Raw genomic sequence first — 15,178 nt, 5'->3', positions numbered from 1 at the left:
TCCTTTTTCGAATCGATGTAAACCTATAAACAAATAACTACTCTGTCAAATATTTGCCACAGATAGACACAAACCTCTTAGCGCCTTGGTACTTTCATAAAGATGAAGAAAAACAACAATGCCATGACTATTGTCAGCTGACATAAATATATTGTTTGACAAATAGACATACCATTGCTATTTATTCACATTTAGACTAACTCGATTGCTTAACTAGCTTGGCCATCATCTTATCCTCTTTGACCTTGCGTTTGGCTTCCTTCTGCTTGCGCTTGTCCTCCTTCTCCTTCTGCTCGAGCATTTCCTTGAAACGTTCGTCACGTGCATCCACCTTGAATCCGAAATGCCGACGCACTTCTTCAATCAGTCGCTCTTTGCGCTCAATGGCAGCTGCCGCATCTGCTCGTCGCTTCTCCACCTTTGCGTTTAGGTCCGCCTTCCACTGCTCCAGTTTCTCTAGCTTCTTTTGAATGCCATTTTCACGTTCCTGAATTGCTGCTTGCTTCTCGGCCTTGCTGACCCGAAGTTTTTCCAAAAGTTGTTGAACAGTTTCGGGTTGCGTAATACTTTGGCGCTTTTGTGTTTCGCTTCGATCGGTAATTGTGCCAAAGCATATTTGTGGATTAACGTTACTCTTGCCGCCATATCGACCATATAGACTCCTCTGATACTTTTCCGTCAAATGTATCCAAGAGTGTGCCTCGTTATATGGCGTTGTTTCCAGGAGCACATTTTTGTGTTGTTGCCGCAAACCAGATTTATCGCGGCTCACAGACTTATATTCCTCATCTTCGCTGACAAACGATGCCGGTAGCTCTGTTTGCGCAATGCTACTGAAATACTTTGTACATCCAATTGGAATTCTAGTCGCAACAGTTAACTTGTTAATATTCATCTTAAACAAACTTAACTTCATAAAAAATAATTGACAATCGCATGCATTAGTGATGGCTATATGTGCACTAAAGTAACCTATGGTATTAATCGATAGAGCTATCGATATTTGTGCGTGTCTCTCGATTGGGCGCATCTGTATTTTAGTTTGAAAAAATACAAGCGCACGTTTAATTAAACAAGAATTGTGAAAATATGTAAATTTTATTAAATTTCACTACTGTATCTTAAAATTTTACATTTTTAAATTTAGTGGATTTATTAAAAATTTATTTACTTTAAACTATTTATTACTATTTACAATACAACGAGCTATATCCAGGTCACGATATGAATCAATTTCCAGACCATCTTCACCTTTAATCTCAACAACTGCGCACCTAAGACATTAAAAAGAAATTGTATCAAATAAACTACCTTATAGGCTTTCTGAATTCTCCTATAGATTATATTTCTGAGCTTTGGAACTTACTTTTCATTCTGTAAAAGTCCTTTCATTGCCAGATTTCTCTTTGAAAAATAAAACATTCCGGCTTCTACCATATCTCCTTTCCAGTCTTGCCGCCGTGGTCTGGCTTCCATATTAAAATTATCAGCCAAAACTTGTCCATTAACCGATTTCCAACGCAAATTATGAGATCTTAATAAATATATATACGAGTATTATAGAAATGTTTTTAAGATTTTTTCAATTAGTTTAAAAATGCATACCTCTTAACGGCAAATACGCAATCATGCGATTTAAATTTACTAACCGCTTGCTTAATATACTTCTCTCTTAAGAAAACCGACGTGCATTGAAACAATGCGAAATTTTGTACGTATTTGTGGACTTCAAGGAATTCCTTGACTGATTCAACGGACGATGTCTCATCCAATGCGTATTTTTCAGGTCGATTGTGGACCAAGGCACCATCTAAAAATAAATACTTTTCTGAGGAAAATTCGTAAATTTTCTGTATTAAGTAATACTCACATTTTGTAGCTTCTAGTGCAATTTTCTCGTCATCTGTTGAGACCCAGATATGCTCAAAACAATTTGATTTTCTTATGGTTATAATAGTACGCGATAATAATGACAAGCCATCGATTTCAACTAAATTTTTATATGTAATTAATTTACTGCCTCCGCGGGCGAGGATCAATGCGTGAATGTCATTAGGCAAGCTATTAAAAGAGATAGAATTCAATACGAATCTCTGGTATAAATATATTTATATATAATTACCAAGTTGTATTAGCTTTGACTTGAATCAACCAGAGTATCACTAAACAAAACTTGAGAGCGTTCATGATAATACAGCCCATGTAGTTGAGTAAGAAACCTCTACTAATGTAATAAAAATCTCAATGTATGTGCACAACAGCAGAGATTAGAGTGAACCCAATTTATTTAACTAGAGTTTATTTTTGTTCACAGGCTAATTATTTTTTATATATACTGAAAAATATACTTACCACTCTTCATATAATGTAATCATCTGTTGATCTAGCATCAACTGGTTAGCTTTTAAATTGTAATCAAGTCCACTCTAAAGTTAATTAAGCTGTTGTTATCCCGTAGTTGTCATTTTGTGTTCATTTATTATATGGGTTAGCATTTTTCTTTTCTATTGTTGCTTTTGTGAGTGAATCAGATCATCTGCCGACATTAAAGTCCATTGAATGAACAATACACAAAAAACTAAAAATTAAGACATCAGTTTCATTTGTTTTTTTTAAATAAATATTTATTGCACAGTTATTTTATATTGCTCTAAAGTAGTTTGATCTTTTCCATTTTGCATGTAAAATTATCACTTACTTAATTATTTCCGTTTATAGGCAAAAATTTAATAAACAAATATACGGCTTATTCTATTGACAGGACTCTAGGACTTATCCAATTGCCAGGCACAAATCCTTTATGCACATCAATATTGAAATTTATATTTTTAAAAATTTTCGATGACTAATCGGGCTATATAACATTTGTCTCAATGTATAAATAATATTATTATGTACATTTGTATATACAAAACGCTTAAGACCACATCCTATAAAAATATTCTAATCGATTTCTTTTTAATTGAAAAGTTGGCATATGTAATGGTTTTAAATAACACCGGCATATTTCTGATTAATATATGCTTTGGTGTGGTAATTATAAGTCCGGATTGATGCAGCTAATGTTTGAATTAAGTGTTTATCCCGCTTCGTAGATTGGGCATAGTTATCAATACCGTTTCCACTGGAAATATAAATATAAAAGGTATACAAATTAAGAATGCTTTTTAATCGAAGATGTTCATTGATTTGAATTGCTGTAAATAGCTTTCAAGTACTTTAGTCTAATACAGATGCACAGATGGACAAGGCTAGATCGACTTTGTCCTTCCTTGGTATATATAAATAAAGTTTTTTAATAGGTATTACATCATTAATGTTTGATACACGTATACCATTTACCAGAATTACGAAACAGTGAATTCAATATGATGCATTCATATTTAAAATAAAAGATAAATATTACTCACTTGATATCTCTTGTTCGCAGGACACGCTCCGCCCATGTCTGAGGTCTAGGGATCTCACGTGAGACACCAACTTGTTTTTTATCAAGGTAATCAATAACATCATCATAGTAATTGGTTCTATAATTGTACATGTATTTGTACTGCAGAAATTTCGGCCTTTTGATAAAAGAATTATATATACATATACATATACATTTTTCTTCTTGCTAAATTCCAAAATTCGTGCTTACCTAACCCAATGCCGGTATAGCTGAACTGGTTTCCTGTACCCATCATCCTCTGGTGGAGGTGGAGGTGCCTTCGCTTCAACTTCGGGCTCAGCAATATTTTCCTGCTCCTCCGGAGCTGCTTGCGTTTCGGATCTCTGCTCGGATTTGATACTCTCTGCCTTGGATGGAACAGCATCAACGGATCCAGCAGTCTTTGCATCAGATTCACCTTCATCATCAAAACCCCAAGGATCTTCTTCGTCCCCCATTTTACTAAATAAAATTTAGAAAACAATCAAATTAAGCTAAAAACAAATTTGGACTTTATAAAAAAAAGAAAATCTGATTAATAATATTCTTGCCGAGATATTTAATAAAATAAAATAATAAAAAAAACTAATATGAGCCATACGATATGTATGTAATGTATGCAATCTGGCCTAATGGTATTATTGCCTAATTTCAATACTTTTCAGTCCATTCACTTCGTCTGCTTTATATATAATGTCTAATTCAGAACACTCGCCATTGTCTTCGTAATCTAAAATACATATAGGGTCAAAGACTAACCCACAAATGAGTGCATAAAAAACGCAATGAGAATTTGATATAAATAGCAAACCTTATGTAAATTGGACATTGGGCAAAATACCAATTAAATATATGTACTCTAATCGAAGACAATCGAATGTAGAACGTTCATGTGTGTGAGCAGGGTGTATTTATAGTTATACACAAGAATTGAGTAATACTTGTATCAAATATCAAGTACTTGTCCTTATTTCAAAAAAATATATAGTTAAAGACACAAAAAAAAAAAAAGTATTTAAACTGGTTTCAATTAATCCTTTTCGTTCTTGGATTTTTAATGTCACAATGCATACATATTCTAATTAAATATTTGTTTCCTTTTTCAGATTTTCTTTACAATTTTCTAAGTGGAAAATACCTGTGATATAGTGTTTATATTGGAGTTAAATTAAAAAGACTAACCAAATAAATTTTCGTTTACATGCAAATGCGGTGCGAATAGCTTTTAAAATAAAACAAAAAGCAATATATAAGGTATAAATAAAAGCTATGAAAAAAAAGCTTTCGAACTCCAAACACTATTAACACCTATTCTCGTGCATGCATCATAGAGAAGGAACCTATTGTTTTATATATACGAGGAATTAATTAAACTAATTCAGGGTGATAGTACAGCACTTATTAAATTAATTATTATTTTTTTAACGCATTGTTACAATAAATCCAATCAAAATATATTAACTAAATTAACCAATTTTAAAAATGTTTAAATAAAGGCAAAAATCTCCTTAACTAACTAACTTAACTACCAGCTTTTAACAAATCTTCGTAAAATATAGGCATCGATTTTTATATGGTTTTCTTAAATTATATTTTTTTAAAGCCCTCTTGACCTTATCCTTATATATACCATGATTATAAAGAAAAGTTGCGTATCCGATAGCAACTGGGTCCGTAGAGTGGAACAGGGAGAGGGGATGAAAAAGATTCCCGCTGTATCTAAACCTTACATAGACTCATACGGTTAGATGGATGAAGCTCCATTCAAACTACCCTTTACGAAAGGCTGGGTACACCCTTGGCTCATACAATAAGCCGGAGTTTCACCGACGCTTAAATCAAAAATTATACATATATATTGAACGTGCATTGGTATCTGCATCCTTGCTAATATATAATTAAATAAATTTCCAATTAAAATGTACGAATTGCTGTGCGTAATACATTTATTTCTTTCTTGGCTTCTTTCTATCATGGCTAATTTCAAACGGTGTTCCATTCCAACGTTCCAAAAGCACACATAGGCATGTTTATTTTGGTATTTTAAAAATACTGCATTTATTTTATCAGAATGCAGATAAAATATATCTTAAGTATCGATAGATCAATACAAAATATTGTTTATGTACACATACAAGCGTATAAATGTGCTTGTATAAACAAGTAAAATGAATACTCCCATGATAAGATAACTAATGTTCCAAATGTATTTTGTATTTCAGCTTGCACACATACACACATGACTCAAAGTGTGATTCACTCCATGTTAAACAGTACATAAAGTGAATTCGTTAACGCCTCACAATGGCAACTCATGCGGAAAAGGACTATTTTCATTTGGTATGTAGAAGATCTACACATCTGTTAATATCCAATATGTGCTCTAAGTTTATCTTTACTTTTACGATGATCTGAGTGTTGTGATATTCAAGTCAAAACGATACAAATAATAAGTGTACATGCAACATGTGAATATGTGAATAGATATATGTATATGTATAACGGTTTCTAATGTGCAGCTGCATAATTAAATGCATACAAACACACATGAAGCTGCAACTTAATACGATGGCAGCTGCAACTGAATGGAAACTAGGTCAATTGCAATAGCGGTTGCTATTATGTTGCACGCAAATATCTGTTGTGCATCAAATTTCTGTTTGTTTTGAAAACATTCTATTGAATAAATAAATAAATCCACTCCATTGAACAAATTCACTTCACATTCCATAAGTTAAATAAAAATAGAATTCTTTGTTCGCAGACAAAATTATAAAGTCGAAACCAAAGTATGTTATCAGGTATTGATACAACGGTGTTTTGGAGAGGGAAAGCAAAGCCCCAGATAATACTAAATGCTTTGTGCTTGATTTGATGCATACTCAATACAAATAGTAATTAGGTGAGAATTACAGAACGTCTGAAAGCTTAACTATGCGAACAACATTTTTTGACTATTTACTGGCATAACTATAGAATTTAGCTTTACAATTAATCTACAAAATTAGTTTGTAAGATCTCTCTATAATTATATATGTCTTTTATATAATTATTTTAGAATGTCAGCATTCGGAAAGCTCTCAAGGGACTGGAAACCCCATTGAAATCGAAACATGCTCGCTCGGTTATTATTATAATCCATAGATCTAAGGAATCGCTAACATTCTGGTCGCTTATAACGCGCCAACCAATAATGGAGAGCAGATTTACGGCCTGGCACTTTTGCCATCTGTTGCACAAAGTCTTAAGAGAAGCGCATCGATGTGTTCTACAGCAATCGCAGAAGCATAAAAAAATGATTTTGGAAATTGGCAAGTCCTGGGGACATTTACAAGATGACATTGGCAATTGTATTAAGGCTTATAGCAAGTTGTTAGTTACCAAACTAAACTTTCATGACAAGAATCGATTCTATCCCGGAAACCTTATAATAACATTTGCTAGCATTGCAAATGCAGCCGATAACGACTTGAATTACTAGTATGTATTGTTGTTATTTGTATTCAATAGACGACCTAACACAATTTGTTATTATCTTAGCTTTCAACTGTGTGTGGAAATCTTCGACTATTTGGATGACATTGTTCTTCTTCAAATTGCAATATTTACTTCAATTAACACATATCGGATATCATCGATGACGCAACCAGGCCAGTGCAGATTGGCGCCAATGATCACGCTTATACAAGACTCAAACCCATTGTATGATATGAGTGTCAGACTAATGTTCAAACTTCATGAGAAATTGCCCAATGATGTTCTTTCTGGTCATCGCGAGCGGTTTTCTGGCATTTTTGCTAAGCTAAAATTGTTTTATGACAACGTAAGGCCCTTACAATATTTCCATGACCTTATTACTGTTCCACAGTTGCCAGAGCATAGTCCAAACTTTCAGTCACAGGTAGATTTTGGTAGCTATGTACCGCCTGTGGTGCTTGTTCAGTCCGAACCCGATCCCGTCGTAGAGGATCTTGTTGACACCAACTCACCCAATAATTCCGATCATATTCAACAAGATCACATTTTAAATGAACGTGTTAATGAATTGGAAAATTTGCTAGAAGATAAGAGCGACATGATTGACCAACTGAATGCTAAAATATGTGAATGGAAAAGCAATTTCGATGGACTGGAACAAAGTTATAAACACGATGTCCTGGAACTCCAAAGGAGCAATACAGCGTTAAGTAACGATTTGGCTTCCTCAAAAGAAATCATCGCAAATATACGAATGGAAAAAGATGATTTGGAACTGCAATTGACAAACAATCCAATATTAATTCGTGAGTTGAACTATTACAAGTTAGTTGAAGATGTCGACTACATATATAAACATATATTTACATTTACAGAAAAAGTAGTTGAGGAGGAGGAGAAGCAAAAGTTATCATCAGAAAAGTTTAATAAGCTCAAACTTATGTACACCCAAATCAGAGACGAACATATCAATTTACTACGTCAGGTAAGGCATTAATTAGAATTTTTTTATAAAACACTTAAAACTCTATTTAATTACAGCACGGCGAGCATTCCAAATCTTTAAATAAAGAAAAGCAAGTTAATTCGGAATTGCAATTGCAGATTAAAGAACTTAATAATGAAATTGTAAAGGTAAATTCAGCTATTGAATCAGACAAAGATAATAGTAGTAAGCTTACCCAAGAAATTGAAGAGCTCAAGAGTTTAAATTCACGACTTGAGAAAAGTGCAAGTGAAAAAGAAATGAAATATGAGGCTAGAATACAGGAAAAAGAAAATGAAAATCTTGGTCTATATTCAAAGGTAAATATTTTAAGCGAAGATAGTATGGAGCTTGACAAAATAAAATTGGTTTTGAAAGAAAGAGAACAAAAACTTGCTGAAGCCGAAAGTTTATTGAAAATTAAAAACGAGGAAATAGTTGAAACTCACAAAAAGAATGAGGAAAAATACTTACAACTATCAAATGAGAATAAACAACTACAAGAAACGCTTCAAAGTGATGCACAAAATCTACGTTCAGTTTTAGTTGAAACTGAAGTCAAACTGGGGCAAAGGGATGATGATTTACAGGTAAACTATTCAAATGCATATGATTTATTAAAGTTTTAGTATCAATTACATGCTTTCTATTTTCTACCGTAGCAAGCCGAGTCATCTTTAAATTTATTAAATGAGGAAAAAGTTGTATTGCGTCAACTTTCAGCGGATTTGCAACAAAAACAGAAGGAACTCGAAGATGATTTACTCCAGGCAATAAATAAAACAGAGACCCTAACAACTTTCAATAAACAATGTGAAGAAAAATATTTACAACTTTCAAATGAGCACAAACAGCTCCAAGAAACTCTTCAAAATGAAACCCAAGCCTTACGAACTGTGTTCGATGAAAGTCAAGCCAAACTAAAAGAAAGGGAAATGGTTTTACAGGTAAACTATTAACGAGGAATTATGTAATGCATTTTATATTAAATACAGTACTTGTTCTACTCTGTAGGAAGCTGAGGCATCTTTAATTCTATTGAATGAAGAAAAATTGGTATCGGAAAAACTTTTCTTGGACATGCAACAAAATCAAAAACAACTTGAAGGCGATTTACTTGAGGCATTGAACAGAGTAGAATCCTTGACAAAATCAAATAAACAGTCTGAAGACAAATTTGAGACTATGAGGAAATTAACAATCCAGACGGTGAAAGAAACATGTGCCTCAACATTAAATGACGGAGATCAGCAGGCATTAGAAGTTGTACCCAAATTATCGGCCGAAATCGATACGTTATTGAACAAATTGAAATCTTCCTCACACATACCAATCGACGATTGCATCGAAAAAATACATGACATTTTATATTTAGGGTATTATTTTATAGAACTGTATGAGCAATGTGATATAATTTATATAACAACAAAAGAAATCGAAAAAGGGCTGGGTGAGTATTGTCCAGATTGAATACTAATAGACTTGTATTTGAAAATTATTTTAAATCTTAGATGTTTTTAACAAAATACGTTCCATATGGCCGGACCTAATTCAACTTTTTGAAATTATTGAAAATAATGACAATAAACAACAATTTGCCAATGTCGCCAATGGAACGCAAAGCAAATTAACTGAACTAAATGCGCTTGTTCAAGGAATACTTAACAACTTTGAGAACAGCGTGGATCTTGATAAGCTGATTGAGATAGAGCTGAAAGAGATGGATGCTGCGATTGAAGAAGCTGCTTCTAAACTTATTGACCTTCTCTCCAAGTCCCGTGAGAACGACAATAAAATTAAACTGGAAGTCAACGAGAAAATATTGGAGGCCTGTACAGCTTTAATGGAGAACATAAAAATATTGAATATAAAATCACGTACGCTTCAAAAAGAAATAGTTTCTTCCCAAAAAGGTAAGGATTAATGATTACCCTTTTTCTTATTTGTGCATAACTCGTCAACAATAAATTATAATAATCATTGTATTTGTCTGCTTAAAAATCGAAATAACTGATGATTCCGTTTATGTTTCAGGAAATGCAACGGCAAATGAGTTTTACAAACGTAATAGCCAATGGTCAGATGGTTTGATATCAGCATCAAAAAGCGTTGCTAAAGCGGCCAATTGTCTTGTTGAAGCTGCCAATAATGCAGTTAACAGTGACTCTGGACAAAACTTTGATTTAATAGTGGCTGCCCAAGAAATTTCTGCCTGTACCGTTCAGCTGGTAATGGCGAGTAAAGTGAAAGCTAATCGCAATAGCGAAAATCTGACAAACCTAACAAACGCATCGCGAAATGTGACTAAAGCAACTGGAGTTGTTGTTGCAACTGTGAAGGACGGAAATTCGAGACAGGAGCAGCAAAATGACATCGATTTGTACAAACTAACACCGTCTCAACTTAAAACTATGGAAATGGAAATTCAAGTCAAAGTATTAGAACTGGAACAAGCACTCCAAAGTCAACGTATTAAATTGTCATCGTTTCGAAAGGAGCATTACCAGAAAACCGAGTACTAAACATAATCCCAAATATTGTTATCAACAATTATTATTAAAATATATTAATTTCGTATTATTTTGTTTATGTTAAATATGAATTTTTAATTGATTAATAAGGCGCAGAATTCACTGAAGGGCTACCCTATTGTTTTATCTTTAAATCCATTTAGATGATCCTTTTATCCTGGCCTAGATTGAAGCATTATAAAAGAAAACAAACTAAGTGTAGGTTATACTTATTGACAATATTTATTTAATAGCAGCTGATGCATTCTTATACTTTTCAGCATCATAGATCTTTTTAGCTCTATCAAAGGCCTCCTTAATACATGACCTGCAAATGGATTAACTTGTGTTATCAATTTCCATATTGTTTGGCAAATACTCTACCTGAATAGTTTTTGGTGTAAAATATAAGCGCTTACATGGCCAGCATCTAAATACCGAATTTCAGCTCCTGGCCAAATGTCTTCAAGACTCGTACAACCCTCTCGCGGCACATAAGCGTCATCTCTAGCACAAACCGCTATTATTAGGGAGGTGTCAAATGGTACTGAGAAGTTCTTCAAGTGCGTACACTCGTCCATCATTCCTCGCATAAATTGAAGAGCTTCTCTCTCCCACCAATTTGTTTTGGTTATATCGATTCTTTTATTTTTATTGTCAGACGTCAATGGTAAAATATATTTCATTAGTCTCGTCAACGCTGATGCTTCTGTTTGGCTGTCTGCTTGGCATAATGGCAAATTAGAATTATTTGAAAGGTTCGTACTGAGATTATCTTTTAATTGGTAGAGTTTGTTGTCTTGTGGTTTTGACAAGAATATTGAACTGTCGGCATTCTCCAATGAGATGTCATGTATTTTGTTATTATTGGCACCGGGTTCAGGCTCTGTAGATTGTATTTTCCGTGTATCATCAATATCCTCCTTAAGCTCATGCAGAGACTCATTAAAATTTTGTATAAATTTTTGACCTGCCGCAAAGGCATCGTCAATAACAGTAACCATTTTTGAAAGACGTTCCCTATATTGGCCATCAGAATAATATTGTGTCTCCAGCATATCCCAATTAATTGATTGACTCATTACACCCTGTAGAAAATGATATATGGATGGATTTATATATATATATATATACATATCAAATACTTACAGTTGTAAAAACAGCCGATGCAGTAGACCAAGACAAACACGGAACTAGCACTAAAGGCTTTGGCCAGTTTGTTGCTGCTAAGGATGCCATCTAAATTTACAAATTATTGAAATAAATTACAAGTATTAAGATTCAAGATGGCTTCACTACGTACATGACCGCCCATTGATAATCCAGTGACTCCGAGAGGACCGAATCCGTTTCTTTCACACCAATGTAAAAGAACAAGGCATTCGAGTATTAGGCATCCACCCATAACAAATATGTCTGACACATTACGCAAATTCGATCGTCTTAAAATATATAAAAATAAATCGCTATTGAAACAGTGAAATATGTTATATATGTTATAAACTTGGCAAAAAGATATACTGTACCAATGTCTGAAGTGACCTACTATACCAACTCTTACATAAGCCATGCCACGATAATGAATTTGAAAATGAATTTTGGATGGAAGCAGGTTAGGCATTTTTTCAGTACATTGTGGACAATCGACTTTTAACGTACACTTGTATTGCTCTAAAAAGACATTACTGCCAGTACACAAATCTATGTATAATATACAATACAATTACATTTGATCGTCTGGTTTCCGCAATCCGTAAAATGGGTTTTCCAGTATTATAGATCCAATATTTGCATCTTTCATTAAAGGCTTTGCAATAAAATTTCTGCGACGCCAAAAAAACTGAAAAATAAGTTACTAATATACTATTACAGGTTGCATGATAAACTAAAATGATAACTAAGATCAAATGGGCTGTTTGGGGGTTCTAGACTAGATCATAGTGGACCTGTAATGGAAAAGAATCAAGGACTTTAAAAAATGCTTATGTATACTCACATGATCTCCAGTTCCTGCCAAATGTATGCAGATGGGTTTATGTTCTTCGTTGACCCACTTATTGGGTAACAATATTTGAAAGTATGCCTTTTGTGCTGCTTTAGGAACTACACCAGGCATATGCAGCTCCATCGGGGTTTTAAAATTGCCCTCTATTAATGTTGAATCAGAATATCTCTTCTTTTTTGTAATCTCCACTGGATAGTCTCGGGGTACAAGTTTGAAACATGTTTCACGACAGGATATTACTTTACGAAACTGGAAAACGCTGAAAATTATAAAATTCTTCAGTCAGGATTTGTAAATTGATTAACAATTTTTCTAGGTAATAATGTAAAAAAAATCAAGACTCAGATATTCACAGATATTTAAGATACTAAAAAGGTATATTCATTTTTTACTTGCCCCCAAAATAATACGAGATTAGGTTGAAGGGGATATCTTTTCTCTCTATAAACAGTATTTAATGTAATTCTTAAGCAAAACTAAAAATATATAATATTAAATTATAAGAAAATACTTTCTCAAAATTTAATTGTGAAGGAGAATATCCATAATATAAACTCGATACCTATCCGATATAAACATCTTAAAAACAGTTATCGATACTGCAATAAGTTTTATTATTGTCTGAAGTGGGTAAAACCTCGATGTTAAATATGTAAAATATTCCGCTTTATAAAACCGCGGGGTCGATTAGTATGCCTAGTACTGCCCTAATATGCAATGGACGTATTCTTATTGGAATGGCTTATTACGTAAAGGATAAGGTGGAACAACCTCCCATGGTTGGCATTAATTAACATCAACATAAGTATATTGTGTTTCCATGACTTACCGGTGTAAGTTTTCTGGCGTACCCCATCCCTTTTCAAAAAATTTGGTAATAAGCATTCGTCGGTAAAGACTGTCTAGTTTGCTAGGTGGCATTTCTACCAAATTTTTTTTTGTCAAAATATGGGAGTATTTTTAACCGCACCAACAAAAAGTGTACAATTTAATTTACTGGTTCCTAATCGAGTTCATGGAACAACACGGAACATTCGTGAACTTAACAAAATTATCGATATTTTTAATCGATATTACTGAGCCATATTTTTAAATTATTTAGATCTTTATTATTATCCCACTTATATTCTTTATGGTGTTAAAAAAAATTAATTATATTGTCTATTTTTACAATTTCACTCATAAATAATAACTTTTAAAATGCAAATATAAATTATGCTCAATTTAAAAGGTTCATTGTAAATTACAATAATTAAATGAATTGAACAATAAAATTTAAAGTTGTGTTTCATTCCATCCCAAAAATATCGGCATCGTCTTATCTGTGTAATTCGTGAGACTAGTTCGATTAAAGAACAAATGGCTCCGTGGAACTATTGACTTCCTAAAATTACTGTGTTTATTCGTTGTTATTATAATTGAAATTATAAAAAGCTAAAATTTGCCTCACAATGAATCCGTGTGTATTAATTCTCTCTTATGGAAACCTTTCCGCAACGGAAATTGTTGAAAGTAAGTCATATTGTTGCAAGCTCACAACATAATAGGGACTGCGTTAAATTATTAGCTCTTTTCCGTACAGCAATAAAATTTGTGCAAACAATGTTGCAATATAAAAATGAGAAAATAAAACTCCGAGATTTGTGGTGTAGTATTGCAGTATATGTAAAAGGATTAGCAAACTTCTTTTAGTTGTTATAAATGTTGTAATTAAAAAGTTTGCAGTATTCCGATATATTATAGTGAGGAGAAATTCTCACTATTTGTAAAACAACTCATTTTAATTGTTACAATTTATTTTTTCAGACATATTGACGGAAATGATGCAACCAAAACAATTTACATGCATTGCATACGAATCTGTGAATATAAACTATTATAAATGTGATATTAGGACTAAATATTACACTACCAGCATATCTTTAATACCATTTGACGGAAAGTATGATAGAGTTCCATCTGAAGTCAGGAAGACAACTGAAGCTTTAATTGTTTATTTTGACACACAAAAAGTACGTATATTGTAATGCAGTTAAGAAAAATTAAAAAAAAAGTCCGATAAGCTAACAAGATGATTTTTTTCAGAGGTCATTCATCCAGGAACTTTTGGGAATCAATGAATTTTTGATAGCTAACGAAATTCAGCTTGGATTTTTAATAACATCATCATTTTTGGATAAGCCAAATGAACTCACATTTGAAGAAGTGAAGGAAACCGCATATATAGCATTCGATGTGGTAGCACTGAAACAAGAGGACGAGGATTCAGAAGAAACGGTTTCCGAAACAGATAAAATTTCATATGCGGAGATTATTGAAGGCTTATCAAATTACGTTTGGTCGAACATAAACATAAAACCATCGTCAAGTAAGTATATACAAAAATTCAATTATTTTGTTGTATTAATTTATTATATTATTTTTAGCTTCATCGCGCAACTATTCGAACAACGGTGAAGAACTGGAAAGTCAGATGAATGATTTCGAAAAATTACTTATTACGGCGCAAAGTTTACGCAACGATACAAGTTTAACAAGAGATGAAATTTTAAATAAGGCGGAAGAATTAGCAGAGGCTATGTCAGCAATTTTAAACGATAATGATAGTGATTAATTGTTTTTAATGAGTCATTCCAAAAAATATATATATATATATTCATTTATGAAATACATGTATGATTTTTTCTTAAGCGATGCGTGTAGTTTTTCCGAATATTAAGCCGGAAAAATCTATGTATGGGTTGACAGCGGTTAGTCATCTAGAAGTACCA

At 33.0% G+C, this 15,178-nt stretch overlaps 6 protein-coding genes across 13 annotated transcripts; 2 read left to right on the top strand and 4 right to left on the bottom strand.

The window, feature by feature from the left end:
- Positions 1-85: 85 nt before the first annotated feature.
- LOC6556533 (growth arrest and DNA damage-inducible proteins-interacting protein 1) lies at positions 86-958 on the bottom strand. Its single transcript, XM_001984996.3, has one exon. The coding sequence runs from the start codon at positions 914-916 to the stop codon at positions 197-199; it is 720 nt and encodes a 239-aa protein (XP_001985032.2). The 5' UTR covers positions 917-958; the 3' UTR covers positions 86-196.
- A 194-nt stretch (positions 959-1,152) lies between these two features.
- LOC6557117 (N-acylneuraminate cytidylyltransferase A) lies at positions 1,153-2,187 on the bottom strand. The gene is made up of 5 exons (XM_001984997.2): positions 2,123-2,187; positions 1,871-2,061; positions 1,606-1,810; positions 1,367-1,534; positions 1,153-1,274 (listed from the first exon to the last, which is right to left on the bottom strand). The coding sequence occupies exons 1-5, from the start codon at positions 2,185-2,187 to the stop codon at positions 1,178-1,180; spliced, it is 726 nt and encodes a 241-aa protein (XP_001985033.1). The 3' UTR covers positions 1,153-1,177.
- Positions 2,188-2,602: 415 nt separating this feature from the next.
- Positions 2,603-4,650, bottom strand: LOC6556545 (flightin). Of its 4 annotated transcripts, none has more exons than XM_001984998.2 (4): positions 4,569-4,650; positions 3,641-3,892; positions 3,411-3,566; positions 2,603-3,124 (listed from the first exon to the last, which is right to left on the bottom strand). In XM_001984998.2, the coding sequence occupies exons 2-4, from the start codon at positions 3,886-3,888 to the stop codon at positions 2,989-2,991; spliced, it is 540 nt and encodes a 179-aa protein (XP_001985034.1). In that variant the 5' UTR covers positions 3,889-3,892; positions 4,569-4,650; the 3' UTR covers positions 2,603-2,988. The 4 variants fall into 4 exon arrangements, with proteins under 4 accessions (XP_001985034.1, XP_032597116.1, XP_032597105.1 ...); XM_032741225.1 differs by having other exon boundaries at positions 4,613-4,644; XM_032741214.1 differs by lacking the exon at positions 4,569-4,650 and adding an exon at positions 4,089-4,152.
- A 1,015-nt stretch (positions 4,651-5,665) lies between these two features.
- Positions 5,666-10,487, top strand: LOC6556543 (huntingtin-interacting protein 1). Its single transcript, XM_032739563.2, has 9 exons — positions 5,666-5,770; positions 6,489-6,910; positions 6,971-7,713; positions 7,783-7,892; positions 7,949-8,482; positions 8,555-8,839; positions 8,907-9,342; positions 9,404-9,805; positions 9,927-10,487. The coding sequence occupies exons 1-9, from the start codon at positions 5,735-5,737 to the stop codon at positions 10,412-10,414; spliced, it is 3,456 nt and encodes a 1,151-aa protein (XP_032595454.1). The 5' UTR covers positions 5,666-5,734; the 3' UTR covers positions 10,415-10,487.
- A 140-nt stretch (positions 10,488-10,627) lies between these two features.
- Positions 10,628-13,416, bottom strand: LOC6557123 (protein ABHD18). Of its 3 annotated transcripts, XM_001985000.2 has the most exons (7): positions 13,237-13,416; positions 12,399-12,666; positions 12,130-12,242; positions 11,706-11,844; positions 11,552-11,641; positions 10,787-11,490; positions 10,628-10,730 (listed from the first exon to the last, which is right to left on the bottom strand). In XM_001985000.2, exons 1-7 carry the CDS (start codon positions 13,326-13,328, stop codon positions 10,646-10,648), a joined length of 1,491 nt encoding a protein of 496 aa, XP_001985036.1. In that variant the 5' UTR covers positions 13,329-13,416; the 3' UTR covers positions 10,628-10,645. The 3 variants fall into 3 exon arrangements, with proteins under 3 accessions (XP_001985036.1, XP_032598514.1, XP_032598516.1); XM_032742623.1 differs by lacking the exons at positions 12,130-12,242; positions 13,237-13,416 and having other exon boundaries at positions 12,399-12,454; XM_032742625.2 differs by lacking the exons at positions 12,130-12,242; positions 12,399-12,666; positions 13,237-13,416 and adding an exon at positions 11,929-12,057.
- On the top strand, positions 13,105-15,061 carry LOC6557124 (alpha- and gamma-adaptin-binding protein p34). Of its 3 annotated transcripts, none has more exons than XM_043215514.1 (4): positions 13,105-13,156; positions 14,214-14,419; positions 14,493-14,775; positions 14,834-15,057. In XM_043215514.1, exons 1-4 carry the CDS (start codon positions 13,120-13,122, stop codon positions 15,019-15,021), a joined length of 714 nt encoding a protein of 237 aa, XP_043071449.1. In that variant the 5' UTR covers positions 13,105-13,119; the 3' UTR covers positions 15,022-15,057. The 3 variants fall into 3 exon arrangements, with proteins under 3 accessions (XP_043071449.1, XP_032598527.1, XP_001985037.1); XM_032742636.2 differs by having other exon boundaries at positions 13,106-13,240; positions 14,834-15,056; XM_001985001.3 differs by lacking the exon at positions 13,105-13,156 and adding an exon at positions 13,776-13,919 and having other exon boundaries at positions 14,834-15,061.
- The last annotated feature ends 117 nt before the right edge of the window (positions 15,062-15,178 follow it).

The sequence above is a fragment of the Drosophila grimshawi genome, unplaced genomic scaffold, assembly GCF_018153295.1.
Source record: "Drosophila grimshawi isolate 15287-2541.00 unplaced genomic scaffold, ASM1815329v1 contig_44, whole genome shotgun sequence".
Taxonomy (NCBI): domain Eukaryota; kingdom Metazoa; phylum Arthropoda; class Insecta; order Diptera; family Drosophilidae; genus Drosophila; species Drosophila grimshawi.
Note: the sequence above shows the minus strand (reverse complement) of the source record. Positions and strands in the feature narration are given on the sequence as shown.

Bases quoted from the DNA above. Each gene is read 5' to 3' on its own strand.
- LOC6556533 (XM_001984996.3), bottom strand. From the start codon at position 916: ATGAAGTTAAGTTTGTTTAAGATGAATATTAACAAGTTAACTGTTGCG.
- LOC6557117 (XM_001984997.2), bottom strand. From the start codon at position 2,187: ATGAACGCTCTCAAGTTTTGTTTAGTGATACTCTGGTTGATTCAAGTC. The intron at 1,535-1,605 runs GTATGCATTTTT...ATATTTATTAAG, and splicing joins TGCGTATTTGCCGTTAAGAG to ATCTCATAATTTGCGTTGGA. The intron at 1,275-1,366 runs GTAAGTTCCAAA...TTAATGTCTTAG, and splicing joins GGACTTTTACAGAATGAAAA to GTGCGCAGTTGTTGAGATTA.
- LOC6556545 (XM_001984998.2), bottom strand. From the start codon at position 3,888: ATGGGGGACGAAGAAGATCCTTGGGGTTTTGATGATGAAGGTGAATCT. The intron at 3,567-3,640 runs GTAAGCACGAAT...TTTTATCAAAAG, and splicing joins CTATACCGGCATTGGGTTAG to GCCGAAATTTCTGCAGTACA. The intron at 3,125-3,410 runs GTGAGTAATATT...TTATATTTCCAG, and splicing joins CTGCGAACAAGAGATATCAA to TGGAAACGGTATTGATAACT.
- LOC6556543 (XM_032739563.2), top strand. From the start codon at position 5,735: ATGGCAACTCATGCGGAAAAGGACTATTTTCATTTG. The intron at 7,714-7,782 runs GTGAGTTGAACT...TTACATTTACAG, and splicing joins AAACAATCCAATATTAATTC to AAAAAGTAGTTGAGGAGGAG. The intron at 9,343-9,403 runs GTGAGTATTGTC...TTTAAATCTTAG, and splicing joins AGAAATCGAAAAAGGGCTGG to ATGTTTTTAACAAAATACGT.
- LOC6557123 (XM_001985000.2), bottom strand. From the start codon at position 13,328: ATGCCACCTAGCAAACTAGACAGTCTTTACCGACGAATGCTTATTACC. The intron at 11,845-12,129 runs GTAATTGTATTG...ATATATTTTAAG, and splicing joins CGGAAACCAGACGATCAAAT to ACGATCGAATTTGCGTAATG. The intron at 11,642-11,705 runs GTACGTAGTGAA...TTGTAAATTTAG, and splicing joins GATTATCAATGGGCGGTCAT to ATGGCATCCTTAGCAGCAAC.
- LOC6557124 (XM_001985001.3), top strand. From the start codon at position 13,859: ATGAATCCGTGTGTATTAATTCTCTCTTATGGAAACCTTTCCGCAACG. The intron at 13,920-14,213 runs GTAAGTCATATT...TTATTTTTTCAG, and splicing joins CGCAACGGAAATTGTTGAAA to ACATATTGACGGAAATGATG. The intron at 14,420-14,492 runs GTACGTATATTG...GATTTTTTTCAG, and splicing joins TTTATTTTGACACACAAAAA to AGGTCATTCATCCAGGAACT.